Source organism: Aspergillus aculeatinus, assembly GCF_003184765.1.
Source record: "Aspergillus aculeatinus CBS 121060 unplaced genomic scaffold BO66scaffold_6, whole genome shotgun sequence".
NCBI classification, from domain to species: domain Eukaryota; kingdom Fungi; phylum Ascomycota; class Eurotiomycetes; order Eurotiales; family Aspergillaceae; genus Aspergillus; species Aspergillus aculeatinus.
Genome location: NW_020291475.1, coordinates 354,961 through 381,653, shown reverse-complemented (window position 1 = coordinate 381,653; position 26,693 = coordinate 354,961). Strand labels below are relative to the sequence as shown.

Here is a 26,693-nt window from a genome sequence, read left to right as displayed (position 1 = left end):
ATGAAGCCAAGATCATGTCATACCCCCTCCCCCCCGGGGAGGCATGACTTCATTGATAGTGTCCGCCCACACACCCGCAGTGGAGTAACGGGTTACGTGCAAGTACATATGTGCAGTAACATAAGAGTTATGTAAGTACAATAAAGTTTGCCGAACATGGCAGGGCCTGATTCCTACCTAGTAGGTTGTCCCACACGATACTCATAGCCACTCTGTCAGTTTTGCTGATCAACAGAAGGAAAACAGAATTCTTTGAATGCGGGAGTCGCGTGCGTGGGCGGGTTTCCCTATAGACGTAAAACCTGGTGACAAAAAAAAAAAAAAACGGAAAAAATGGAGGTGTTTCTGTGTCAAGGCGGGCTTCCACAACCTCATGGCAAAACAAGAGGGGAATGGATGATGATCCCAATTCCCATTTCTCAAGGGCGAGTGGGTTCAATTCGGTCAAGATTTCTCTTAAGTGGGGCTCTTCATTGTACAGCATCGCGACGATGGGGTATTTATCCTACGAGCGAGAAGAGACCCCGCGATTGGACTGGACTGGAACCCTCAAGCGTGATATTCAGGAAACGTTACGACATTAAACAAGGACGTTGCGGGGGAGGAATTATAGCCGGAGGATGGGGTAGAAGGGTAACCCGACCGGAGGAAAAGGGCTAGACCAGGCCTTAGAAGGGGAGGAAGGAGGAGTTAAGAAGATAAGGTGGAGAGCAGGGCCCGAATGCGATGGCATGAGATAACGAGAAAGAAATAAAGACATCCGGGGTAGTGGCTCTGGCTGATTTTTTGTCCGGGGTATAAAAAGAGATGGAGAATGGGAAAGACCATGTGTGTGAGTAGAAGATAGAAAGAACAATGTTCGGGAATTTCGTAACACACACAAAGCGCCATGCCATTGTTTTGGACTTTAATGAAAAAGTTGGTCATTTCTCTTTTTTTTTCTTGTCTTGTTCCATATTCACATGCTCTAGGCTTTGCTCCCCGTGGTGTAAACGGGCAAAGAGGTAAAGCCAGAGGTGATATATGTTAATTTCCCCGTGTCCCCGACGAACCCAGGTGTGCCGGGTTGCCTCCTTGATACGATTCAGACAGAAGCCATGTGTCCCGGATGCAACTTTTCTTGTTCTTCTCAAAGCCAACGAGCCAGACCTGCAACGAAAAAACGGGGAAGTGTGTAGTTTTGGTCGACCTGATTTATATTCCACTGGCTGATCGATTAACCCATTATCCCCCGCTTTTCAACCTCCGCACCGCCAAAGTTCGTCAAACAGAAGAAATTTACTCCTGGGCCTCGGCGACCAGAGCGTTCTGCTTGGCCTCCTTGCGCTCCAAGCGGCGCTCACGGAGAGCCTTGTTCTTGGCACGCTTAGCGTCCATCTCCTCCTTGAGGACACGCTCACGGTGTCTCTCGGCCTTGGCCTTCTGGATCTGTGGTGGGTGAAAGAAACCGGGTTAGTTCCTAGTCTCCATCAAGTTCTGCCAGTCCGCCATAGGACTGTGTGTAGTTCCAAGAAATGTGGTGGGTTCGTGACAAAAAAGGCGGTTCGTGCAGCAAAGCAGACAAAGGAGTCAACTTACGTGCTCGATGAGGGCACGCTTGTGCTTGAAGGTGTTACCCTTGCTCAGGTGGTAGAGCTCGTGGTACAGGTGCTTGTCGATCTTGCCGGAGGCACGGTAACGGACGAGCAGGCGGCGGAGAACACGCATGCGGCGCATCCAGAGGATCTGGCTGTAGTGAGGGAAGAAAACCGCATGTCAGCACCTTCTGTCTCCAACCCAGATTTCCAGTATCGCGATCCAGTCATATCCAAAGCCTAAGACCGATCCTTCCGTTGCGTGGAGGCGAGAGAGAGTCGGGAGTGCATACCTGGGCATACGAGCCTCCTTGGTACCCTTGCGCTTACCCAGACCACGGTGTCTGCCGATTCTGCGGGCGGCGGCGAGCTCACGGGCACGGGCGCGGGAGTGCATGGTGACGGGCTTGCGGATGATGAGGCCATCGCTGACGAGCTTGCGGATGGTCTGACGGGAGTTGGCGTTGGAGATCTCATTCATCTCATTGGGGTCGAGCCAAATCTTGCGCTTGCCGCAGCCGACCACGGAGGCCGCGAGGCGCTTCTGGGTGCGAAGGTTGACCCTATTGTGTGGGAAAAAAATCAGACGGTCAGCATGCAGTCCAACGCGATCCGAGAAATTCCTTTGCTTCGTCGACGAGTGGAGGAGTGATAAGGGCCCCTCGATGGGCATATGCGGAGGAGGTAGTGCATGGTTGGGCAAAAGGGCCAAAAAAGTAGTCCATCGAAGGGCCGTAATTCTCCTCTCAAACGACACGAGCACAAATCGATGATAGGACTCACATCTTGATGTCGGCGTATCGACGGTCGTTGGCGGATGATGTTCGTTGCACTCGACGACGGGCAGAATTCCCAGCTGAGGAGTTTGAGATACGCCCACTGATTAGCTAAGCCACTGTGCTTCTAAGCGAGAAAATCCACCCTAGGGCTTGTGCCCCAGCCGCTTGTCCCGATCTGGGGTTCCGCCGCCAGAGCCTCACCTCCATGTACAGACGAGTCAGGTATAGGGTTCGCAGTGTTATCTGACCTAGACAAGTTACATGGATGATGAGGCTGTCTGCCTTTTTTTCTTGTTTTCCACTTTTCTCTGCATCCACTTGCTCGATTCTTCTCTTGATGTTTCTCTGGTGTTGGTTTCCGCCGACCGCCCAGCACGTGACTGATAAGCTCATGGTGTTTCTTATCTATCCGTACTCCATGGATAAGTAAGTAGATAGGGCTAGTCCAAGTCTAGACAGCCAAGTACGAATGGAGTCGACACTAAGTACCACCAAGTAAGATCATGGATACCTAGTCTAGGCATTAGTAGTACTTACCTTATGATATCGAATGACATGGACCATATGCCAATAACATATAACATTCCTATAAACATAAAACATTCCTAAAACCTTTTCCTTCTTTCCTCCAAGGCTTCCCCATCAGAATCAACCTCAACCCCCGAGACAAGGGTATAAATCTAATTCATGCCACTGCTAGATCAAGTCTACTTCACAACATCATCCTACCATCAATCATCTCCAAACTTCCCCTCTCCAAGATCGACCTTGCCAATGCTCCACACTTCCTTCTCGTCATCAACCTCATCATTCGACAGGCCTAGCCCACCCTGTCCACCCTCCGCCTCCTTTCGCTCTCGGGCCTGGCTGGCAAGACGCAAGGCAACACGCTTGAAGTAGTCAGACATGCTCCGCTTGGGGCCCGGCGGAAGCTCAGCCCCAGGGCCAGCCATGTACTTGTCGAATACGGCACTTTCAGACTCTACCACAGAGAAGATCGCGAGGAAGGCAGCCTCCGCCGCCAACTTCACAGGGATGACCATGTCGCGCACACTGCCGAAGATGGGGGGCGCAAGGAGAGCCAGGTGCGGCCGAGTCAACTCCGGATGAAGTCGGCTGACGGTCCGCAGGACCACCAAAGCCAATCTCCGGGTATCGGAGGGCCCACCAGGCTGAATGCAAGGCGCCAACGCTTCGAAAATGGCTTTGTTGACTTCGAAGTTGCGATGCTCATCCTCAATAAGCAGATACTTACCTGCAGCCAAGACGCTGTTGTCGGAAATAAAGGGCTATCAGGAGTTAGCGCGGTCCGTGGTCCTACATGCTGGAAACACTTACATCCTTGTTGGTGACACCTTGGCAGATGACAGCCTGCGTCTCAGTGGCAAAATTCTCAGTCAACGCGGAAGGCGCCTCGACAAGCAGAGCATTGAGACCCAAAATCGAAGAATGAGAGACATTGGCTGTCAGGACTCTGTTCTTGATGAGTGGGCCTGCTGTGGCTGGTGGAAGCACCTTGACCAAAGCACCCAGAAGCTTGGCATTGGTGATAGCTACAGTGTCAGTCTGATCGCTGGCTTCGTCATCGATCAGGGCCAGAATAGCATTCTTCGAAGCTTCACTCATGTTGGCGCCGGCCTTGCCGACAACCTCTTGAAGAGCCTTCATCATTGCATTTCTCACTCCAACGTCAGGTGTCTTGGTTCCAGTAACGAGTTCCGCAATAAGAGGGTCGACCCTAGGAGTCAAAGTGATCAGGATTCCAAGGCCCTTGGCGGCCCTGTTGCGCAAAGTCTCGCTAGTAGAGTCGGCCAGACCACGGGCGAACGTCCGTTGAAGTTGGGGCAAGAATGGCTTGACAGCCAACGGAATTTTCTCCAGGAGTTTGTTAAGAGTGAAGAAGATGGCACCTGAAGTTTATCGTAAGTTAGAGGACCGAAGACAACAGCGTTGTAAGAATGAAGAGAAGGACTTACATTTGATATCCACCGACCGCTCAGACACTACACGGATAAGAGGACCCGTGATTTGCGTGACGAACATCTTCAGAGAATCCGCACCAGTGCGATCAATGATATCGCTGATGGCAAGAGCGGCTTGAGTACGCTGCTCGACGCTTCCGTTCAAGAGACCTTGCAAGAAGATCGGCAGAACAGCAGTAATACCTTTGGGGAGGCTGAAACCTGGAAGGTTGGCGCCAGGAACGCCCACAGAACGTAACGCCTGTCGCGTGGGGATCGTAAGAACCTCCATCTCTTCCTTGCGCAGATGAGATGTAAGCTCGCTCTGTGCTGACCATGCGGCCTTCACAACATCCTTGTCGCCGTCATCGAAAGAAATGAGCAAGACCCGGATCAAGTCTTGATGGTATCTGGAATAGTCGATTTCAGCATTCGCGAAGAAGTTCTTGAGATGAACCGCAGCAGTAGCGCGACGGACGTGGTCATCGTGCTTCAGAAGAGTCATCATGGCATTCACCATCACATTGAGACCGTCATTCTCGTCAACAGACACCAAGATGGTATCAAAAGCACTGCTGAGCTCTTGTCGAAGCTCCTCGTCGGTAGTAGACACGATATTATCCATCAGGGAATTAAGAATCGTAGGCAGTCTACGTGTCATAGCGCTGCTTGCCACTTCCGCGAGGGAGGCGAGAGCCCGGGCATTGAAGGCTGAAATCGGAGAGGTGAGAAGAGTAGGGATGAGGTTCGGCAGGATAATGTTGGCTCGCGTCTGCTCAGTGAGGAGTGTCAAAAGGGCTGACAGTGCCTGCTCTGCCTCGTCGCTGTTCCTCAACAGAAGCAAGAGATGAGGAAGGACCTGATCGACGGCCCTCTTGCCAAGAATCTGTTGTAAAGCGTCAAATGCTTCGGCGGCAGCCTCACGCACGTCCTCATCATTATCAACCAAGGCCACCCGGACAGTCGAGATGAGAACCTTCTCGTAGTCCTCAAGAGCCTCAGGAGAAGCAGAGGTGATAAGTTCTCTCAAAGCAATGCAGATACCCTGTCTCACATCCACATCGGGAGATGACTGAAGACCTTCCTCGAGGGTAGGAAGCAAAGTCGCGAGGACAGACTCTCCGGCCTTCTTGATAAGGTCTCCCAGAGCGTTGCTAGCGATGACTTTGTGCTCCATGTTAGAAGAGCCAAGGCGGCGGATGATGAGCTGAGATAGAGTGGGCACCATATCCTTGAGGGTCTTGGGCGAAGCGACAAGTGACTTCCAGACACCCATAGCGGCGCTCTTGACAAGACCGGAAGTATCGCAGCGACAGATGAAGAGCGCAGACAAGACCTTGTTCCTTCTCTCCTCTCCGAGAACTTCGAGAAGCGACTGGCCAGCTTGGGCGGCCTCTTCCTCTTCCTCTTCTGCATCGGCCCGGGCCGTGATACCAGTGATACTGAAAAGAAGGTCACCAACCAGCTCAACGGAACTCAACCTGATACGGTAGCTATCGTCCGCAAGACCACGTTCAAGCTCCGGAAGAAGCAGGTCAATGGCCTTGGAGGAGAAGTTCTTGACCAACAAGCGACCAGCCTTGAGCGAGACCTCACGAATAGATTCGACGTCGTCAGCCAAACCAGAAAGGATTGGGGGGATGATCTTGCTAAGATAGGAAGCGAAGCTGTTTCCAAAGCAAGCGGGAAGGAAGATGAAGAGGGTCATAAAGCCTTCGCGAACAGATGGCTTCGAGCTGCTGACATTTTGCAGAATGGTAGGCAGCGTCTCCTCCAGTCTGGTAGTACCCAAGCCTGCGAGCACCTCCGAAAGAGCTTGAGCGGATCCCAGCCTATCACCAGCGCCGGTATCTGATTTGAGCGTAGCCATGAGATTGGGAATGAGATCGGGAAGGGCATCTTCTCCAAGCTTTTCAATGAGCGATCCAAGGGCTTTGGAAGCTGTAGCACGGGTAGTGGGTACAGGATCAACAATAGCCAGCTGCAGACCGGAAACGATGATCGGTAGGTGAGAGATGAGGTCTTTGCGCTCCGTAAGATGAGCCAAACTGCCAATAATCTGGGCAGATTTGCGTTTCGTATTCGACCTGTCGCCGAGACCGCGCTCGAGGATACGAACGACGAGAGCCAAGGAAGGAGCATCCAGATAGTGAACGAAAGACACCTTGATGAGCGAGTCGAGAGCTTCGTCAGTGTATTTAGTGGGGTCACTCAGCGCCTTGAGGAGTACGTTGACCAGGCTCTTGACTTCAGGGTTGCTGATAACTTCACCGAAGCGCTGCAAGCTGCGGTTGGCTGCATTACGCACCTCCTTGTGCGTGTCATTTAAGACAACTGTTAGCGGGGGGATAATGTCAGGCAGACTGGCCGCCAGCTGCTGGGGATCCAAATAAGCCATAGCACCCAGAAGATCACAAGCTCCCTTCTGACTACGCCACTGCGTGTCATCGAGACCATCAAGAAGAGTCGGGAGAATCTGCTTGACACCATACGAGCTGAGGTTCGAGAAGCAGGCCTTAGCCGCATCGAGGCAGGCATCACGGACGTCTGCGTTCACATCTCCGAAGCTAGCGAGGAGTTGAGGGACAATCCGAATAACATATGGCTCGAATGTTCGACCAAGAATGGTCGCGAACAGTTCATATGCCAGTAAAGCACCCTGTCTCTGATGGGGCTCCTTTCTGTTCTCCGAAGCATCCTGTAGATGAGCCATGACCTGGAATTCGCGCAGCGTGGAGATACCCCGGCCACTGACAATACCAGCGAGACCATAGGCTGCACCACGTTGAGTAGCATACTTCTTAGACTGTAAAAGTTGATCCAGCATATCCTTGACATACTGTCCGCTCTGCTGAGGGCCGCAAAGTCGGATGAGGGGTGGCAAGCACCCAGAAACTGCAGACTGCACGCTTTCCGAAGGCGTAGGCAGAGTGCCCAGAAGTTTCTTAAGGACAATCTGTAGACGAGGGTCGTCTGCTTTAAGATGCTGGGCCAAGGATCCGTACAGAACAACCACAGCCTCATTGAGCAAGTCAGAAGTCTCGCTCCCCTTGTCGGATGTTTCCAATGTAGTTTCCAGAAGTTTCATCAACTCCTCCACAACCTGCTGGCCACGTGCGGCGATGACGGATCGACCACTCTCCGCCATCTGGGATCTCACCACGGAGCTCTTGTCAATCAATGGACCCCTCTCAATCAGGAAGCGCAGGAACTCAACAATCTGCTCGCCCTCAAATAAATTTGTCATAGCACCGAGCGCGAGGGCTATACCACTGCGGAACTCCCAATGGTCGGTCAAGTCCATCTTCTTGGGCATTCCGTAGCTGTCCTTCTCAGGGACCTTGGGCTGGATCTCGATTGAATACTTCGACTGCAGCTCCGAAACGATCTCATCGAAGATAGATGGGTTTGACTCAATAGCATGGGCCAAGGCGCGAGCAGCAGCACCGCGGAGATGCGAATCCTTCGAGGCGAGATAGGGAATGATCTTTCCATATGAGGAGTCATCAACCTCCAGCGCGTTTTCTTCCCAGATATTCTCAGCGATTTCTGCATTCTCTTCTACATGATCATGGCATTCTAGCCAGATGTGCTCCGAGAAATCGAGATCGGTCAAATCGATTTCAGCTTCGATGACTTGCAGCACAGATGTACGAACAGACACCTCAGAGACAATTGTGCCCTTCAACAGAACATCCAGCTCGGCTTGAGTGATATTGGATGAAATATACCGGCAGAAGTCGAAAAGGGTGTCCTTGATCAACTTATAGTGTTGAGTGTACCTTTGCATTGCTGACAGCAAGTGGTTCAGAACCTCAACCCGAGGGAGGCGTTCGTCGGTAACTGTACATATAAAATCAGTTCCACAAAATCAGGATTCAAGTCGGATCATGGGTCTTACAAGAGCTTGAATGGAAGGACAAAACTTCTATGGCAAGGAGAACTTGCTCGCCTTCTTCTTCCCCCTTCTGTTCCTCAATGCCGTTCCGATCGAGGATCAAGAAGAGCAAGGGAAGAACGTATGCCAGTGACGAGATATCAAGAGGGCGTTGTTCAGAGGCGAACCGCAATCGGTACAGAATCCTGGTTACGAGTTCTACAGGCGTGTTAGTTACGTCGTATTCGAGTTCTTGCCGATAACGGTGACTTACGTCCAAGAGACTCAGATTCCATATCAGGAGGCAGATGTGTCTGGCCGATCGCGCGAAGAGTTGCAATACCCACGAAAGGCCGCAACGGACCAAGCCGTGAAGAAAGCTTCTCTGCACACTTGATATAGGCCTTGGAAACGACATCACCGACAAACAAACCTGCACCAGCCTCTGCCAATGCGAGCAAGGCGCTCACAGCAGGGTTAATCCAGCCATCTGCGTCAATTGCCGGGCCACCAGCAAGACCTTGGATAATTCCAGTTCCCCTTTCGATCTTCTTGATTTCTTCAAGGACCTCCTCACGGATCTTGGACTCCTTGGCAAGCTGAGCTTTGACCTTTGCCTGCTCATCAGCAGTAAGCTTCTTTGGCTTCTGGCCTTTCTTCTCCGCCAATTGCACACGTAGCTCTTCTTCCCACTTGAGGATATTATAGTCCTTGTTGTTCTTGTCGAAGGCTGGCTTTGATTTAGTGCTAAGGACATCGACGAACATAGTTCCCTCAGGTGTGCGTGCGATGGCGACATCAGTTGGAGTGAACTTGGAAACACGAGACACATCCAAGTCCTCCCGAATTTGGGCGACGAGTCGAGGTACCATAGCATCGGGGGCTACAAAGCTCAGTTCGCCGGCCGCGCTCCAGATAGCGGCATTCAGTCGAGGGATTTTGGACTGAACGGGATCCTACCAGCTGTTAGTAACCGATTGTAGAAGAATCAGGGCCATGCTTACCCCCTGCACGCGGGTCAATTGCTTCAAACAGTCATCTGCAAACTCGCGCACCAGATCACCCGGATCGGTACCTGTTCTGAGACACAGGGAGATCCAAGACGCATTCGGGATCAATTCAGGTCGAGAAAGGAGAAGTAAATCAACAAGCTGGCTCTTCAGATCGGCTGCGTTGTGTTCCACCGCTTGCAAGGTAGACGAGAGCGGGCAAATGGCCTTTAGAACGAGATGAAGGTGTCTTTCGCTTTCGGGACCCGCAGAGATGGGCGCGGATTCCTTCTCGCCTGTTCTGAAAGCAAGAATCCAAGCCCATAAGCCATTGGTGATGATCCGGCTGGTGCCAGCCACATTCTTCAAGTATACCTCTGTCAGTGCACGAGCAGATTCATCACGGAAGCTAGTGTGAAGTGCAGGGGCAGTGATGCTGTAAATGAAAGCCTGGGCCCATGCAGTCTTAGCTGCATCTTCGGCGCCATCAAACCTGGAGCTAGTGGTGACTGCAGTAAGTGCTCTCACAGCCCACTGGATCTCAGCTTGAGAAGTCAGCTTAGAATATGCCTTGGGGTTAAGCAAGAATGACGGCTTGGGGTTGAGCACCGTCGCCTGTGCGATAGTCTCGTCCCAAGCTGCCTTATCGAAGCTTGCGAGGGGAGAAGAGCGCTCCAATAGGGCAAGGTAAATATGAGCTGTGGACAATGATCCACCCTGAGCAGAAGGCAATGGGTTGGAGAAGACCTCATTGTATAGTTCTTTCATTTTGCCCAGATACTTGTTGACGAGCGGTTCAACCTCAGCGCTTGCCAAGGTCGACGCTTCTACCTGCCAGAATACCTCACTGACATTGAGCTGCCAAAGCTTCTTGAACGGTACGCGCTTGTCGGAAGACCCCTTCACAATTGCGCCGACGACATCGTCGTTGACCTTGACCTTGGAGTGTACAAGGAATGTCAGATGCTTGCAGAACGATTTGATTTCCTGTTCCAAGGCGGCTTCATTGGATTCACGCGAGAAAACAGGGACAAGACCTTGGACCACTTCTTTTGAAATATCGACGGAAGGCAGGATAGCAGCAATGGCTTGGGCGTACACGGCACGTTGTTCCGGATTGGTGATTTTTTGAGTCTTGAGAGGACCAACGACTTCGCTGGTGACCTTGAGCAAAAGGGTGTCACTCTTTGACTTCGAAAGCAGTGCCTCAAAGGAACGGACGGCGCCTTGTCTGATTGCGGGGTTGGCTGACTTCATACTCGACAACAAATGTTTCAAGAGTCGAGTATGTAGAAGCTCCGCAAGATCAAAATCATCTGGCAGGGAGGTGCAGAGAGATGGAAGCAAGCCGCTGAATACCACTTCGGGGGACCGCAGCATGGCCTTCTCAAAGGGCGGCGTCAACTCAGACGCAACATCTTCGTAGGTAACAAACGCAACGAAGAAGTCACCCAATGCATCGGCGACATGCGAAGGCGGAGCGGACTTAGAACCGACTAGTTCTTTGGTGTAGAAGGCGATGATGGCTTTCTTTTGCTCCTCCAGGATCGGCTTCCTGGTCGGAAGACGAGCGCAGACTCCGGAGATGACGCCAAGGAAAGGTGCATTCTTTTGACCCGCGGTAGCGTCGCTAGTCAATCGCTGAACAGACTGACGAATTGCATCCTCACCCCAGGTAGCGGAGCCGAAGACTGCACGTAGCGCACGTCTAGTGACTCGAAGGGCGGAAATTTTCACAGCCTGCTTGAAACCAGCAGCAGCCAGACAAGTATCTAGAGCTCTGGCGTCCACCGCAATCGTGTCCAGAGCGGCAGAAAGCGGCGCCGCGGGATCTTCAGCCACAATTTGTAGCACAATCGAGCACCATTCGACAAGAACCAAAGCCGGACCGGGAGCCAGTGGTTTCGTAGCCTCATTCTGCAATTTCTGGGTGAAGTATTTTAGATCTTCGGTCGGGACCGGAGCCTTGAGCAGCTCGCGGAGGCATTGCTGAACGGCCTGACGAGAGGGACGGTCGACATAGCGAGGATAAGTTGTGAATAGAAGGCCAATGACAGGCTGACGGATTTGAGAGGGTAATGTAGAAGCTGATGAAGCGAAAGCGCACAATTAGCATCTCCATAGAGCAGACGTGGTGAAGGAATGGGCAAAGCTGGACTGGAGGTTGGGCTGGTGGGCTTTTGCCGAGAGGACGAGAGGACGAGAGAGAGGACTGGCAACACTGAACACTGACCAATTCTATCGCGGAGCTCCTGGAGAGCACGGATTCTGCGAGCAGTCGAACTCGAAAAGAGAACGACCTGCAAACTCTCCAGGTTGCCGGAATCCACCTGTTCCCATGGGAAGTCGTCCATGTTATGTGGTGGACTGGAGCATGCCGGCGTGACAAGACAATGGGCAGACACACGCACAAACGAATCGGGGGGCCGATGATGTTGTCATAAAAGTTTTGCGGCGGTTGTGGGGAGGGGGAGGGGAGGGACTCGGGAGGGGAGCCAGCCCTCCCGTACAGTAAGTACTGTACAGTATAGTAACTACTAGTAACTACTACCTTGGTAACTTCCTACTCTCCAACTCTTGTGCGCGCAGTCAGTCCCTCCCGACCGGACAAGGCTATGACGATATCTCTCTTTCCAACCTTTCAGTCTCGACTCACTACTCGAAATATGTGCTTGGGCTAATCTTAACCTTAAAACTAATTTCTCCAAACTCCAGTTGAACAACAGAACCAAATCGCCATCCCATTGACCGACTGGCCTCTCTCCGTTCCTCCCTCTCTCTCTCTCTCTCTCTCTCGCTCTCTTTCGCTCGCCCGCTTCCCCTCCGTCCCCTCTCACCCACCCACCATCATGCCGCCCAATAATAGGAAAAAAAAGAAAGCTGTTTCTAATCCGGCTCGAGGTTTCGCAACGGTCTCAGTACCCTCTAAGCCCAAATCTACAGAACCTTCACTACCGCCCTCCACTGTGGAATCCAAGTCCGTATCGGAAAGTGACCGTCCTACTCCCGCCGAAAACCAGCAAGCGACCACAAACAGCGACAAGGACAAGGCACCTTCGCTCCAGGACTATACCCCCGAAGAACTCGAGAAGCACTTTGAGGAAGCTGAGCTGCAGCTCCTCGTGGAAAAATACGCAGCGAAATGCAGGAATGACGCAGCCAGACAGGTTACTAAGCTGGACACCGAGCGGAGGGTACTTCGGCAACAAGCCGCCTCAATCAATCTCTTGGAATGGCTGCCCTCGGACGTTTTGAATACCATATTGAGCCTGGTCGAGACCGAGGAGCGCGAGCTCAACCCCGTTCCAAGCCGGGATTCCAGCTCGAAGAAGCCCATCCCGGAAGAAGAGTTGTATATGAGACTGTGGACACTCAAGGAGACCCTTGTTAAACTCGGCTTTTCAGAAGAGAAAGTTGATGAGGCCTTAAAGCATCTACTGCTGTATTTCCCCGGTAATTTCACATCCACAAACAAAGAGGTGGTCTGCAACCTGGACGAGGCTCTAGATTGGCTGGCCTTGCACTGCGACCCCAAAGAACTACCTTCTTACACCCAGACTAATACCCAACAACGAAGCGAGCTCGATAAGAAAATCTCTTGGATCACTGGTAACCTTAGACGCTTGGTATCGCGTAAGGATCGGATGGCTAACTGGCACCAGATCGTGAGCCATCACAAGCTTCTACCCCAGCACAGACTCAAAGTGATAGCAGAGCGCAGAAGCCTAAGAGCGTTGTAAAAGGATCAAGTCCCTCGCAGTCGTATGCCTATGATTCGGACAGCTCCCTCGATCCTGATACTTTGACCCCCAAGTACCTGGAGCTGCAAACCCGGCTTTACGAGCTGCGGCCAGAACTTTTCGACCAGCCCAAGAAAGGCAAAAAGGGAAGCCGTAAATCTACTGCAACTGATAGTCAGGACCCGCAGGCAGCGAAAGTGCAACGCAAAATTGCTAGTATTGAAAGTGATGTACTCTTTGACCGGCATGAGGCCGAGTACAGGTGGAGGGAAAAGCTTGACGACTTGCGAAAGGAAGCAGCTTTTACTCGCCGAACCGAGCCCGAAGAGAAGGCTCCGGCCGAAGAGGTCACCGAAAAAGAGCAATCGGAGGAAAAGAAGGCAGAGCTAAATGGCGATGCAGCACCGGGTATCGGAGAAGACGCAGATTTACTAGGCGACATGTTTGGATCTGAAGAACCCACTCTGGAATTGGGTGTGATTACAGAAGAGCTGAAAAAGGCTGCGATCGAAATTCGCGACTTTGGAAAATGGTCTGGACTCAGCCCTCGACGAGTCCTGGAGGAGACCTGCAAGGCAAGGTAAGTTCATGCGCTCTTCTTCATGGACCTGGATGATGGGATAAGCCGGTTTACGAAACTTTTAGAGATACCGGATGCAAAATAACGTACAAAGACTGCTCATCATCATCGCATATGAATCGACACGCGGTTGAAGTGCGGTGGTCTAAACCCCAAGAGATCCCCTTCCCATTCCAATGGGAAAGTACTACACACAACTCGAACTCATATGCCACGTTCGTCTCAATGGATAAAGTGGCAACCCCCACATCGCAGCAAGCTGAAGCATTTGTCTCAACCCTGGCTCTTTTCATTCTGTTTCCTCAGACCTCCAAAGAGGGCAAAGCTTATCTGCGTCTTCCTGCCGTATGGCGAGATCTTTATACAGAATTCGCCAACGCAAAGAAGTTGCAAGAAGATGAGGCTGATAAGAAAACGGTGAAGAGTTTGAAAAAGCTACTTCAGGAAAATCATGGCACATTTGAAGATGACGTTGTCCTGTCAGATAATTTCCGGCGCAGGAACGGAACTTCCAGCAAGCCAGAGTCTCCCGTCCGTGGAGCCGGCGCCAGGGATGGTTCAGAGCCTGATGTGGAACTGATGAGGATCTGGACTGAGAAGTCCTCTACCGCATCATTCCAGTACATGGTTCAGGGCAGGATGAACCTGCCCATCTGGAATTTCCGGGACGAGATTTTGAACACTCTAGATACACACCGCGCGCTTATCATTTGCAGCGAGACGGGAAGTGGTAAAAGTACCCAGATCCCGTCATTCATATTGGAACATGAGATGCAGCAAGGCCGCCCTTGCAAAATTTACGTCACAGAACCGCGCAGAATTTCCGCTATATCATTGGCTCGACGAGTCAGTGAGGAGCTTGGGGAAAATAAGAACGACGTTGGGACAGCTCGCTCTCTTATTGGATTTGCTGTCAGGCTGGAAAGCAAAATCAGCCAGGCCACGAGGCTTGTGTTTGCGTATGTCGCTGTTCCCTATAATTCGCCGAGTGCTTGCGACTGACTTTTGGTAGAACCACGGGAGTCGTGGTGCGAATGCTGGAGCGTCCGGACGATTTCCGAGACATCACACATGTCGTTCTTGATGAGGTTCATGAGCGTTCTATTGACAGTGACTTCCTTCTCATCGTTCTCCGCCGACTGATGGTGAGAAGACCTGACCTGAAGTTGATACTGATGTCGGCTACACTTGAAGCACAACGCTTCTCGACATACCTGGGCGGGGTCCCTGTGCTGAATATACCTGGGCGGACTTTCCCTGTAGAGATGAAGTTCTTGGAAGACGCTGTTGAGATGACTAACTATCGACTGCTTGAGAATGAGTCGAATGGTGTCTTGGACGAAGACTCAGATGAGTTGGCGTCTGAGATGGCTCAAGGTGAGGCAGCGGGTGGCGGTCTTTTATCAACGCTTGATGGGTACTCGAAGCAGACCCGTGAAACCATCCTGAAATTCGACGAGTATCGCCTCGATTATCAACTCATCAAGCGCCTTGTCGCCAAAATCGCCACATCGCCCGACATGACTCATTACAGCAAAGCTATTCTCATCTTTATGCCCGGTATGGCTGAAATCCGCCGCCTGAACGACGAGATCCTCTCCGATCCCACTTTCCAGCAAGGCTGGATTGTGCATGCCCTGCACTCTTCCATTGCCAGCGAAGACCAGGAGAAGGCTTTTGTCGTGCCTCCAGAGGGCATGAGAAAGATTGTGATTGCCACCAACATAGCTGAAACAGGTAATAGTCATAGATTCTGACTACCGTAATTGTACTAACCAGGGCCAGGTATCACGATTCCGGATATCACTGCTGTGATCGATGCAGGCAAGGAGAAGACCATGCGGTTAGTATCGAGTTTGCAACAAGCATGTCGACTCCCCTCTAATGAAAAATAGGTTTGACGAGCGACGTCAACTTTCACGACTTGTGGAAGCATTTATCTCACGCGCTAATGCGAAACAACGTCGAGGACGAGCTGGACGAGTACAGAACGGAATCTGCTTCCACATGTTCACCAAATATCGGCATGACAACGTAGTATGTGTTCCATGATAACCAGATTAGCTTCTACATGCTAATCTTCTGATTGCAGCTTGCGGAACAACAAACGCCAGAGATGTTGAGGTTGTCTCTCCAAGACTTGGTACTGCGAGTCAAAATATGCAAGCTGGGCGAGGTGGAACCTACCCTACTAGAAGCGCTCGATCCACCATCATCCAAGAACATTCGCCGTGCGATCGACTCATTAAAGGAAGTCAAGGCTCTGACGAATGCAGAGAATTTGACTCCTCTCGGAGTGCAGCTGGCCAAATTACCATTGGACGTGTTCCTTGGAAAGTTGATCATTCACGGCGCCTTCTTCCGGTGCTTAGATGCCACCGTCAGCATTGCAGCCATTCTTTCGTCCAAGTCACCTTTCGTCAACACGATGGGATCTAATACGCAGAAAGATATAGCTAGACTGTCATTCCGCAAAGGTAAGCTACCGACGTTACCCTGAGCTCCTCGACACCAGACTAATAGAACTCTTTTCTTGTACAGGTGACTCGGACCTCCTGACAGTATACAATGCATACTGCTCTTGGAAACGCACAAGGAACACACCTGGTGCAAACGAGTACGCGTTCTGCCGGAAGAACTTCCTCAGCTCACAAACATTGCTCAATATCGAAGACATCAAAATGCAATTGGTAGTGTCAATTGCTGACGCCGGTCTCTTGACCCTCGACCCGATACAGAAGGCTGCTTTGAATAGGTAAGCTAGTGGCCCCCCCCCTCAAACTTCATTGTGGTTCAAGCCTCACTGACTCGGAAAGATCGCGCTACGGCGGCCGCAATCGACAATTTTTCGTCATTCCTGAAGAATATGACACCAATAGCATCAACGACACGGTCGTCAACTCGGTCATATCTTGGAGTTTCTATCCAAAGCTGCTCACCCGTGAAGGCAAAGGCTGGCGCAACGTCGCCAACAATCAATCCGTTACCCTTCATCCTACTTCTGTCAACCGCAACCCGGACCCATCTTCCCCCCCTCTCAAATGGCTTTCTTATTACAACATCATGCAGGGCCGTAACCGAAATTATAATGCTTTTGAAACAAGCGTTGTCGATGACTTTGCCATTGCCATACTCTGCGGAGAACCTGAATTCAAGGTGCGTTTCTCACTTCCCTTTGTGGATCATCCCACTACCTGGCATGGGGCCATACGCCATCGCCAATGATCCCCTTACCTTGAGTATACACACCGAGCGAGCGAAGATTAACACCCGTTTTAGATGTACTCCGGCGTCATCTCCATCGACGCCAACCGCATCCGCTTCTCCATCCGCGACTGGAAAGCCATGCTGGCGCTGAAACTCCTCAGCGCCCGTCTGCGCGAGATCCTGCAGGCGACCTTCCGCGAGCCCCAAAAACTCACCTATCCTTCCTACAAGCAGCAACAGTGGATTGCGATCTGGCAACGGATCTTTGAGCAGGCGCATGCTGCCAAACGAATTCCTTAAAGTTTATAGATTCTTCCTTTCTAGAATCCCGTGTGGAGAATCTTTCGAAGTTTGTCTTTCTATTGTTTTTTAATCTTTCTCCCCTTCTTCTTTTCTGTGCAGATATAGCTGGAGTGGACGGTGGCTTATGTGAGTTTGGAAAATAAAATGGGCTCTCGTTTCCGTTTCCATGGTGCTTGTCCGGGTTTTTGGTACAGTACATACGCGCGAAGGGGTTGTTGGCGACTGTATACATCATAAGACCTTTTGCTCTCGCTTTTGCGTCCTCGCTTCTGGTGGAATCATTTTTTGTTTCGACTTTTCTTCTGTTTTCTTGTCCAAGGCAAAAGTTATTCAAATTCTTGAAGATGGTTGGACGGTTTTATAGATGAGATACACGCTTTCTATTCACATCTACAAACTGAGTTCATCTTGCGCTGTACATGATCGGCTTGCAAAGAGAACATAATGAAGCGAGGTGCATGGATTGAATGATTTTTTTCATAGGTATACTACACTTCATGGTTGCAAGTGGCCAGTTTGGCCATTTCGTCTGTCTTTCCTTAAGCACTGCCAACAAGATCATTCCACCTACAATATACTGGTTCTCACACTTGATCGTAACGCTGAATCTGATTCATTACTCATTAGAAAATATCTGTAAGACCACAAGAAAGCTGAAACCCTGCTGAAATTTAGAGCACGAGATTCAACTATCTAGCCCCAAACATCTTCTTGCCACTTTCCCTTCCTCTTGAAGGCTTTACTCCAATCGTTCCACTCCGCATCACTCCATCCCTTCATCTTCCGCATGGCCTGGCCGACCGTCTTCTCCACCTCGCGCGCCATTCCTGCCCGCCCGCAAATGTACACGTTCGCGCCCTCCTCGATCAGCCTGACCATGTCTTCGCCGTGCTCCCCGACCCGATCTTGAACGTATTGGCGAGGCGTCTCCTCGTGCCGGGAGAAAGCCGTCACGATGCGGAGACGGTCACTCAATGCGGTTTGGAGAGCTTCCAGCTCTTCGCGATAGATGAAGTCTTCATCGGGCCGCCGGCAGCCGAAGAATAGGATCATCTCCCCGACATCACGGCCGACCTGCTGCAGCTGGCGGCGCTCGGCGATAAAGGCCCGGAAAGGGGCCAAGCCCGTTCCGGCGGCGACCATGATGAGCGGACAGTTGGCTAGGCGAGGTAGCTTGAATTTGCTCTTGCGGAGGTGAGCTAGGACTTGGCCGCCCTCGAGCGCGTCGCTGGGGCCGGGGAGGTAATAGGTGAGGCCGTGAGGGTGAGCACCGGTTGCAGCGTCGCGATAGTGCTCCGACAAGGCGAGGAGGTAGTTGGAAGTCACGCCATGGATGATTTCTGTGGGTTTCTCGGGGACGGGGCTTGAGGCGACGAGGACGGTGATGGAGGGTTTGCGAGGGGAGAGAACACTACTTGATGAGATTGAGTAGTAGCGGGGCTGGATCGGGGACATGGTTTCAACAAGATATGACAGGGGCAGTTGCGTCCAGATCTGACGGGGAGCGGCCAGCTGAAGAAGACGGCCAAGATTGACATGGGTGCGACGAAGGAAGTCAGCGTATGCGGCCTTGTCTTGGCCAAGGCGAAGCAGAAACGCCTTGGCTTCTGGCGTGGGCGCAAACGGGGCCAGCCCCAGAATTTGGTCTCGGTTGACCAGCGCTCCGATCTCAAGGTAATAGCGAAAGAGCGCAGCGGGGGTCGTAGGCGTGGGGATCTTGACTTTGGTGGCTGCGTCCACGGATCGGATTACAATGGGCACATGACGACGGTCCGTGCGGCCCAGCACTTGTAGTAGACGCTCGACCTCGACGTCAGGGTTGCCAGGCCATATGGCTAGGTGGTCACCAGTCTTGTAGGTAAATTCTGGCTGACGAGTTAGGTCTAGGTCCAAATGCAGGCAATGGCGGTCCGCCGTCGAGAAAAGCTGCCGCGCGCTGGACACAGGGAGGGCGCGTATGGCGGAGCACTGCGCAGACACCTTGCCTGAAGGATCGCGAGCATCTGGTACACCATGATGGATGTCGATGGGCTCCAGTGATTCATCTTCGTCCACTGTCAATGTAGGTAGGTATTGAGCTTCGCCTTCCTCAAAGCCCAGCTGGGTGCGGCAGGCAGCGAAGAGGTCGTCCTTCCAGCTGATAAAGTCTTCTTGCGTGGTACCTTCAGCATCATTGGCTCTGCCTACAGACAGCAATGATCGAGCACCGCGCTGCTCTAAAGCCTGGACAACCACGTCAACGACTCGGTTGTAGAACTTGTAGTTGCTGTTGCCCAGCCCGAAGGCGCAGTAGCGGAGATTGGATAGTGATCCCTCGGGGGCCTTCTGAATCCAATCCCAAAATTCCGCTGTGTTGTCACTCGGATCCCCCTCTCCATATGTAGAAAGCAGAAAAATGGCTATTTTGGAGCTTGGAATCTCGCGGATTGAATCTGGATCATAATCTGACAGATCTGCCGTCATGGTGGACTGCTGGAAGCGCAAGGCGATCTCGCGTGCTAGGCGATGAGCAAAACCCTCTGCAGTCCCCGACTGGGAGCCCCAGAAGACGACAATGTTTTTATCCGCCTCAACGAGTTTCTGGGCAATATTGCGTGTTTCTTGATGTGCGTTGGTGCCGGATGCACCGCCCATCCTCAATTGAGGACGCTCATAGAGCAAATGACGGTAGGGGTCAGGCTGATCCCAGAGCACACCACGAGATAGATAGGTAGCAGCGGCCATCGACAGGACCGTCAAGGCGGCATAGTCGGCGGTCCCAGTAGGGGTCAAGCACCTGGCCAGCTGTTGCAAGGCTTCAGGTGAAAGATGCCATGGGGCACTCATGCTGGGTGAGTGGAAGGTGATGGATGACGGTGTCTGATCAAGATGGTTCACAAGATGGGAAGCAATGCTTTCTTAAAAGCCTCACCGCAGCCAAGTCTTACTCAAGCCACCCTACTGGCTTGAATTGGTACTGTAGGTCTATGGATAGGCCGGGTCGGCATTTGACGGCCTTTCTCCATCTGTAGACGGGGCGGAGCGGAGAGGTGTGGGGAGAGGCGAGGGGGAATTGGCGAAAGGCGGGGGAGAAGCGGGGGAGGCGAGAGATATTCAAAATGGAAACCAAGGAGGTTTGCAGGTGGAGGTTTTGGAGAGCATGAGTTGTCCCTGCTGGTGTGTGAGAACGATGACACTTTCACTTCTACTCCATCATTGTGGAAGTATTCTCTCCGTACTAGGTAAAGGAAAGGGAGATATTCCCCGCTCACGGACAATATTTCCTCCCCTGGCCTCTACGCACCCGCGCCAGTTATTTACCCCATTGGGACAGACCCTCTTTATCCTGTCTCGGACACTTTCTCCCCTTCAGGCTCAAAGTTCATTCAACAGTTCCTCTCCAGTCTCCACCATCCATCCATCCATCCATCATCATCATCCCCACGGGGAACCTTTGCAAATCCTTCACATGCATATTACATGCAGAATACTGTGGCATTGAGCTATGTCCGTGCACGTCGATCTCTCGAACAAAGATTACACAACAGGTCATTCTCCAACTGATCTGTCTCGCTCGGGTATGTACTGTAGTGGTGCAACACCACCTAGGCATAGAAGGGTTACTGCAGGAATTGATCTTCGATTTCCAATAGTTACACTGCGATCAATCTATGCAATAAGCTTGTGTGGGGCAAGCAACAACAAATAAAAGTCATCAGTCATCAATTGGATCATCCTATGCCTTATGCCTCGAAATCTAAGGTGAAAAGGTAATGTGAGAAGACGCAAAACAGTTGGGGCAGAAAGCCAAGACTACGAGTCATGCATCGGTACTTTTCGCCGCCAAATCTTCACAGGCATATCACCCAAAATAAGATTCATTGTCTCCTCTCGCTGCAGTTCCCACTCCGGAGACGGCAGGGCGAACTCATACCGGCGTACCAAGGTCGCCAGAATTTTGGCCTGCTCTAGGTACGAGATGTTGCGTCCAATGCATGAACGGGCGCCAGCTGAGAAGGCAATGAAGTACGGCTGCAATGCTTTCCCTTCCTCGCCCAACCAGCGCTCTGGGATGTACTTGTCGGCTTGGCGAAACGCTCTCTCATCTCGATGAGCCACAAATGCCGACATGCTGACGGAGGTGTTGCCTGGGACCCACTGGCCAAGGATCTCCATTCCCTCCGGTGGCGTTTCGCGCGGCAATCCGTGAGAAGTAGGTGGGAAGATACGGAGCGACTCGTCCAGACATGCCCGTAGATAAGGCAGGTGCTTTACTTTGTCGTATGGCGCAATGATCTCGTCCGGGTCAAGGACGGCATCCACTTCAGCTCGCAGCTTCTGCAGACATTCGGGGTTCTTCAGCAGCTGGTACATCACGTTGGTGATGGCGATGGCGGTGGTCACACTGCCTGCGTTCATCATGATATTGACCTCAGCCAGCACCTCGCCCCATTCGAGTTGGTTGGCACGGCCGTTCTTGTCCTCCATCAATGCTTGGAAGAAGTCATCCAGTCGCTCGCCTTCTTCATACCGTCGCAGCCGCTCGGTTCCGCGACGCCAGATGATGTTGTCCCAGTGATCGGAGGACTGTTGCATGCGCTTGAAATACGGGATCACGTTCACCAGCCGGTTGAGGGTCGGATACCACTCGTAGTTCCAGAGGATGAGTGATTGTTTCCGCGCTGTAGGGTAGAGAGCCTCACGCAGGGACACCTCATACGTGCTACCATCCTTGCGCTCCGCCACGCAGAGATCATGTCCTTGATCTAGGAAGCCCAGCTTCTCTGACAGACCAATGTCGGCAATGGCATCTAAAGTGAAAAAGTTTGTCCACGCCCGGAAATCCAGAGTCAAGTCAGCTGGATCGGGAGCTTGCTTTCCCGCTGCCACTGCTGCGGACGGAGCTGCTGTGCACACACGGTCAAAGTGTGCGACCACCTTCTCGCACTTGTCGCTGACCTTGTGCTCCCATGTCTCCAAATTCTTCAAAGCATATGCCGAAGACAGAACTTTGCGCTTCCGGGCATGATCTGGCTTGTTCACGACATCGGCCAAATGGTAATGAGTGCCTGCCGTGATGACGTACGACGGGTCCTTGATGCACTTGGTGTTGTGTCCATAGATGTCCTTGATGGCGCGCACGTCTCCGTATGACAGCATATTAGGGCCCGTGCGGATAACGGGCTTCTCCCGGTGTAGCTCCATCAGCTCGCGAGAGCGGAATCCACGTGAAGCCATGAACATGAAGGGGATTACAGACATCCCTGAGATAGGAGTCAGATTAGGATATTTCCGCAGCCCTTTGAAGAGGTTAGCGGTTATGAACCTCGACGAGTTTTGCGTCCCTGATGCCTACCTTTCGAGTCGCGGAGGTACTGCATAAATGGCCAAATGAAAAGATACAAGATGCCTACCAGCCCGACCACAAAAGCATACGGCGCAACGCTGAACATAGACAACATATCGGTGGCCATGGTTTCCACCGTTCTCTCCGGTTGAAGAAGGTCTGTAAAGCGAAGAAAGGGTGATCGAGCCCCAAAGGGAGACTAGTTGTCTGCGAAGATCAAGCTCGAGTCAGATTGTATGCCAGCTGGTTTCTTGCCAGGGTGCTGGGAGGCAGTACTTATAACCTCAGAAGAAGCAAGAAGTGGCATTCGCACAATTTTTGAGTACCCGACGAGGAGCTGAGCATCCTGCTGAAATCAGAGACCGACTTGCGCGTACAGTGAAACCATGGGTGAGTACCACAAGGGTCATGTCATCATCTACTGTCTCCTCTTTTCTTCTCCACCTTCACTTTTCCTAACATCATCGCCATCGTTTCCAAACGCAAGCAGCAGGTCGGGTAAAACTACCCTTCGTGGCAACCAGCAAGAGCGGGAAGAATTTCCTCTAGAATTTAACACACTCCGGGATAAAAAGCCTCGTTGAACTCAAACAACGAATCAAAACCAATCCATCGAGGGCGGTTTCTTCAAGAACGGGAGGCATATCCTTGGTCGAGGTCAAGTCCTTGATCGACAAAGAGGATCCAGGCGGCATTTGAGAACTATGACCCTGGTTGGCGAAGCAGCGAATCAAGTCGCCGCGATATGGAGCAAGTAACAGGCATCTGGGGAAATCCGGGGTATTCTGTCAACCATGGAACCGTGCCGAGCCATGAAGCAATACCCGAAACTATGTCCATCTGAGGGGGAATGAACATGGGTACTGTCAAGAATGTCGCTGCCCCCTCACGACCAGCCAACGATGCTCAGCGTAAATAAGCCCGAGGATTTCGTCAATCTGGTCTATTCCCATTTCTGGTCAAGGTGTCTCTGCGCCGAATGTAGATTGATCCGTTGGGATTGTTCAACCTAGACTGCTCGGGAGCACACAGTGTTCTACTCTACCCTCATTCTACCATGGCTGCCGCCGAAGAACTTTCTAAAAAGTCATCAAACGACGAGGTGAAGCCACATGTGTTTCATGACGAGAACCTGGTGGTCAGTAACGGCCTAGATGACTCTATTGAGTCAACGCTGCCGGGCAAAGCTATCTGGTTGATAGCGTGCACTGTCTCTATGGGGGGATTTCTCTTCGGTAAGCATGTTATCCAGGATCCCGTCGTGTTGTTCGGCAACGGCAGCAATGGAATTATTCCCCTCTCCTGAGCTTCAGCCCCCCTTGCGTTCAGCAGATGTACTGACCACTTCTTATCGGGGCTATTGCAGGCTACGATACTGGTGTCATTTCGGCCGTGCTTGTCAATCTGGGAGATGATTTGGGCCAGATCTTATCGTCCAGTGATCAGGAATTGATTACATCTATCACCTCTGGAGGGGCCCTCATCGGCGCGGTCCTCGCCGGCTTGACTTCCGACAAGTATGGGCGCAAGCTAGCCATCTACGTTGGCTGTGCTGTCTTCTTCGTAGGGACGGTCTTGCAAGCTGCATCATTTTCTCTGGCACAGATGGTGGTTGGTCGATTGATCGTTGGCTTTGGTGTAGGGGAGGCAGCCATGATCGTGCCTCTCTACATTGGAGAGATGGCTCCGGCCCGGTATCGCGGTCGAATGATCGTGTTTGACAACATCTGTGTGACATTTGGACAACTCATTTCCTATGCCCTCGGAGCTGCGTTTACCAACGTCTCCCAAGGATGGCGATACACCATTGCTATCGGCGCTGTGCCGGCTGTTGTCCTCGCGGCTACAATGCCACTCTGCCCTGAGACTCCCCGACAGCTAGTCTCCCATGGCCGAGACGAGGAAGCCAGAAAGGTCATCGCGCAGATCTTCCCTCGGGCAACGGATCAGCAGGTTGCCGCCAAGATCCAGGTAATTCGACATAGTATTGAAGAGTCCTCGGTTTCGGTGTCAGAGAAGAGTCTGTGGTGGCAGGCCAAGCAGCTCTTTACCGTGGGAGAAAACTTGCGCGCCTTGATCACTGCCTGTTCCGTTATGGCCGGTACGTCCTTCTCTTGTCTCCGGGCCTTGGAAAGTCCACGCTGACGCACGTTAGTCTCACAACTCGGAGGATTCAACACGTTGATGTACTACTCTGCCACGCTGTTCTCCCTGGTTGGTTTCAACCAAGCAACGGCCGTATCCATTGTGGTTGGGGCAACAAATTTCATCTTTGGCTTTCCCAACTTCGCCTTCATTGATCGATTTGGCCGACGTTCGATGCTGCTGGTCACACTTCTAGGGATGGTAAGCAGTACCTTTCGCTGACTTCACTTTTGCGTATCTTCTCGCGTTCCTGACGCCAAGCCATCTATAGTCTCTCTCGCTGGTTGTCGTTGCCGTCGTCTTCCATTGGATCCCTGTCAACTCGGACCTCAGCTTTTCCGGCCCTCGTGAGATGACCTGGGCAAGTATCGTCCTGCTGGTTGCCCTCATCATCTACATTGCCTTCTATTCCGCCGGCGTCGCTCCCATCTCATGGGTCGGTACCGAGTTCTTGCCGCTAGAGGTGCGGGCTCTCGGGACCATGGTCAACACTGTCACATGCTGGGGCTGTAACATTATCATCTCATCGACGTTTCTGTCAATGATGAAGGGCATGACCCCAAGCGGAGCCTTTGGTTTCTACGCAGGGATATGCTTCCTGGGATGGCTCTTTGCGGTCTTCTGCTATGCCGAAGTGCACAATATGCCCCTAGAATCAGTGAGGGAGATCTACACGGACGGCTTCGGAGTCCAAAGGGCCAAAGAGATCCAGAGACAATTAAGGCAGATGCGGCAAGATGAAGAACTCGCCAGACAGACAGAATAATCTTCCCGAGCCGGGGATGCTACACCCTTGACTAACTTGCATCATGCGCTCCCCACGATCAATCCGAAGTTTAACCGCCATTGACAGCGTTTGCCGGGGACACACTCCTGGGGAGGTCACGACTAGTTATTTGCAGCAGCATCTACAGCAGACCTATCGAATCCAAGCGCGGAATCTGCGCGACCAAGGCGCTCTGCGCAACAGAATTTCCTCATGCACTAGGTTGTGGCAGCTCTTTTCTTTTTTGTCTTTTTTCTTTTGTTTTTGTGTTTCTTTTTTTTTTCCTAATCTCAGGTGGAATGTCAGGTACACGCAGCGAGTTTCTTGTTTCTTCCTCCGCTTCTTCCCCTTCCTTCATCTCTTGTCCGCAGTACACTCACCATCTTGTATTCTATTCCTTCTCTAGGCCTACTCACGATTCCATGACATTGATGATTCTATCGAGCAGTTCAAACATCTCTTTCCGTTCAATTTCCCCTGCATGTACGAATGGTATGGACGTGCAGTGCATACTATACTTCACTTTTCACTTTCACCCATGTAATATCGCTATACTGTACATTTACTGTACGTTAGGCGGCGCAGTCGCCGCACACCGGTCGATGTATGTATTTGCAATAGCTAGCAATCATCTTGCACTGGTAGCCAACATGTTTCAGAAGCACATACCTCTCACTGTATAAGCAGTCGGATGGGTCCAGCCAGCGTGACCAGTGCAATGTTTTCACCCATAAGCTGGGTGCAGTAGCTATCTCCGTTCAGGAGAACATCCAGCAGAAGAAGAGACGTCTTCCTTATGGACTTTCCGCCAAACGTGGCAAGCTCCCAGGCATGAATTGCTGCGCCGCCTGCAGCAAGTAGGGTTCTTGCTGCCCCGACCACCGCTTCTCAAGGCCGGGTCACTTGTCATTATGTCGTTCACTTGCACGTGACCTATTGCCTCAGGCCTCTGGGCCCTACGTTGTCGATCGGTCTTTCTCTAACTCAACTCAACAAGCTACACTCGAACCCCAAGGAACTACAATCAAAGGCTGGAAATGGAAACCCATGGAGTTTTAGATGCCCATACATGTAAGATAAAACAAATGCGCAAAACATGAACATCAGGAACCGACTCCAGTCAGCTGGGTCCCTGGAGATGCAGGAATGGAGAGAAAGGACGATGAAAACAAATAGAAAAGGGCTGGGCCACAAACAGTATAATCCAAGATTCTCGTCATAGGAAATTCGTGACATCATGGTCGTTAAATATAGCCGGTCAGAAACAATGCGCAAACCAACACAATGACCAAAAACCACACACCAGAACGCTGACCATCCCTATTGTCCCCCGAATCCGCACAGACACAGTCCTCATGATGACTGTTTTCCGCGGCAACCCACCATGCAAGAACCTCATGCGTAAACCTTCCAGACAAAAGACATTAGATGATTGAGAATTTGGGT

At 51.8% G+C, this 26,693-nt stretch overlaps 7 protein-coding genes across 7 annotated transcripts; 3 read left to right on the top strand and 4 right to left on the bottom strand.

Moving 5' to 3' along the window:
- Positions 1 to 1,278: 1,278 nt before the first annotated feature.
- Positions 1,279 to 2,247, bottom strand: BO66DRAFT_314673 (60S ribosomal protein eL19; the record flags this gene model as incomplete). Its single annotated transcript, XM_025643442.1, has 3 exons — positions 1,279 to 1,428; positions 1,579 to 1,729; positions 1,868 to 2,247. 3 exons carry the CDS (start codon positions 2,245 to 2,247, stop codon positions 1,279 to 1,281), a joined length of 681 nt encoding a protein of 226 aa, XP_025507465.1.
- An 837-nt stretch (positions 2,248 to 3,084) lies between these two features.
- On the bottom strand, positions 3,085 to 11,567 carry BO66DRAFT_366607 (putative translational activator; the record flags this gene model as incomplete). Its single annotated transcript, XM_025645259.1, has 7 exons — positions 11,414 to 11,567; positions 9,196 to 11,267; positions 8,466 to 9,147; positions 8,216 to 8,410; positions 4,330 to 8,157; positions 3,692 to 4,263; positions 3,085 to 3,642 (listed from the first exon to the last, which is right to left on the bottom strand). Exons 1-7 carry the CDS (start codon positions 11,532 to 11,534, stop codon positions 3,085 to 3,087), a joined length of 8,028 nt encoding a protein of 2,675 aa, XP_025507464.1. The 5' UTR covers positions 11,535 to 11,567.
- Positions 11,568 to 12,029: 462 nt separating this feature from the next.
- On the top strand, positions 12,030 to 17,007 carry BO66DRAFT_314807 (putative ATP dependent RNA helicase; the record flags this gene model as incomplete). Its single annotated transcript, XM_025643446.1, has 11 exons — positions 12,030 to 12,789; positions 12,843 to 13,500; positions 13,566 to 14,459; positions 14,513 to 15,060; positions 15,163 to 15,237; positions 15,286 to 15,343; positions 15,396 to 15,537; positions 15,593 to 15,977; positions 16,042 to 16,255; positions 16,317 to 16,656; positions 16,780 to 17,007. 11 exons carry the CDS (start codon positions 12,030 to 12,032, stop codon positions 17,005 to 17,007), a joined length of 4,302 nt encoding a protein of 1,433 aa, XP_025507463.1.
- Positions 17,008 to 17,629: 622 nt separating this feature from the next.
- BO66DRAFT_468500 (NADPH cytochrome P450 oxidoreductase family protein) lies at positions 17,630 to 19,836 on the bottom strand (the record flags this gene model as incomplete). The annotated part of the gene is made up of 1 exon (XM_025652659.1): positions 17,630 to 19,836. One exon carries the CDS (start codon positions 19,834 to 19,836, stop codon positions 17,704 to 17,706), a length of 2,133 nt encoding a protein of 710 aa, XP_025507462.1. The 3' UTR covers positions 17,630 to 17,703.
- A 966-nt stretch (positions 19,837 to 20,802) lies between these two features.
- On the bottom strand, positions 20,803 to 22,451 carry BO66DRAFT_461560 (cytochrome P450; the record flags this gene model as incomplete). The annotated part of the gene is made up of 2 exons (XM_025652346.1): positions 20,803 to 22,289; positions 22,346 to 22,451. The coding sequence occupies 2 exons, from the start codon at positions 22,449 to 22,451 to the stop codon at positions 20,803 to 20,805; spliced, it is 1,593 nt and encodes a 530-aa protein (XP_025507461.1).
- A 942-nt stretch (positions 22,452 to 23,393) lies between these two features.
- On the top strand, positions 23,394 to 25,247 carry BO66DRAFT_461558 (myo-inositol transporter; the record flags this gene model as incomplete). Its single annotated transcript, XM_025652345.1, has 4 exons — positions 23,394 to 23,571; positions 23,703 to 24,437; positions 24,492 to 24,682; positions 24,753 to 25,247. 4 exons carry the CDS (start codon positions 23,394 to 23,396, stop codon positions 25,245 to 25,247), a joined length of 1,599 nt encoding a protein of 532 aa, XP_025507460.1.
- A 150-nt stretch (positions 25,248 to 25,397) lies between these two features.
- On the top strand, positions 25,398 to 26,081 carry BO66DRAFT_201662 (uncharacterized protein). Its single transcript, XM_025642531.1, has one exon. It carries the CDS (start codon positions 25,547 to 25,549, stop codon positions 25,928 to 25,930), a length of 384 nt encoding a protein of 127 aa, XP_025507459.1. The 5' UTR covers positions 25,398 to 25,546; the 3' UTR covers positions 25,931 to 26,081.
- Positions 26,082 to 26,693: the final 612 nt, after the last annotated feature.

Excerpts from the sequence above, each read along its gene's own strand:
- BO66DRAFT_201662 (XM_025642531.1), top strand. The coding sequence starts at position 25,547 with ATGTCAGGTACACGCAGCGAGTTTCTTGTTTCTTCCTCCGCTTCTTCC.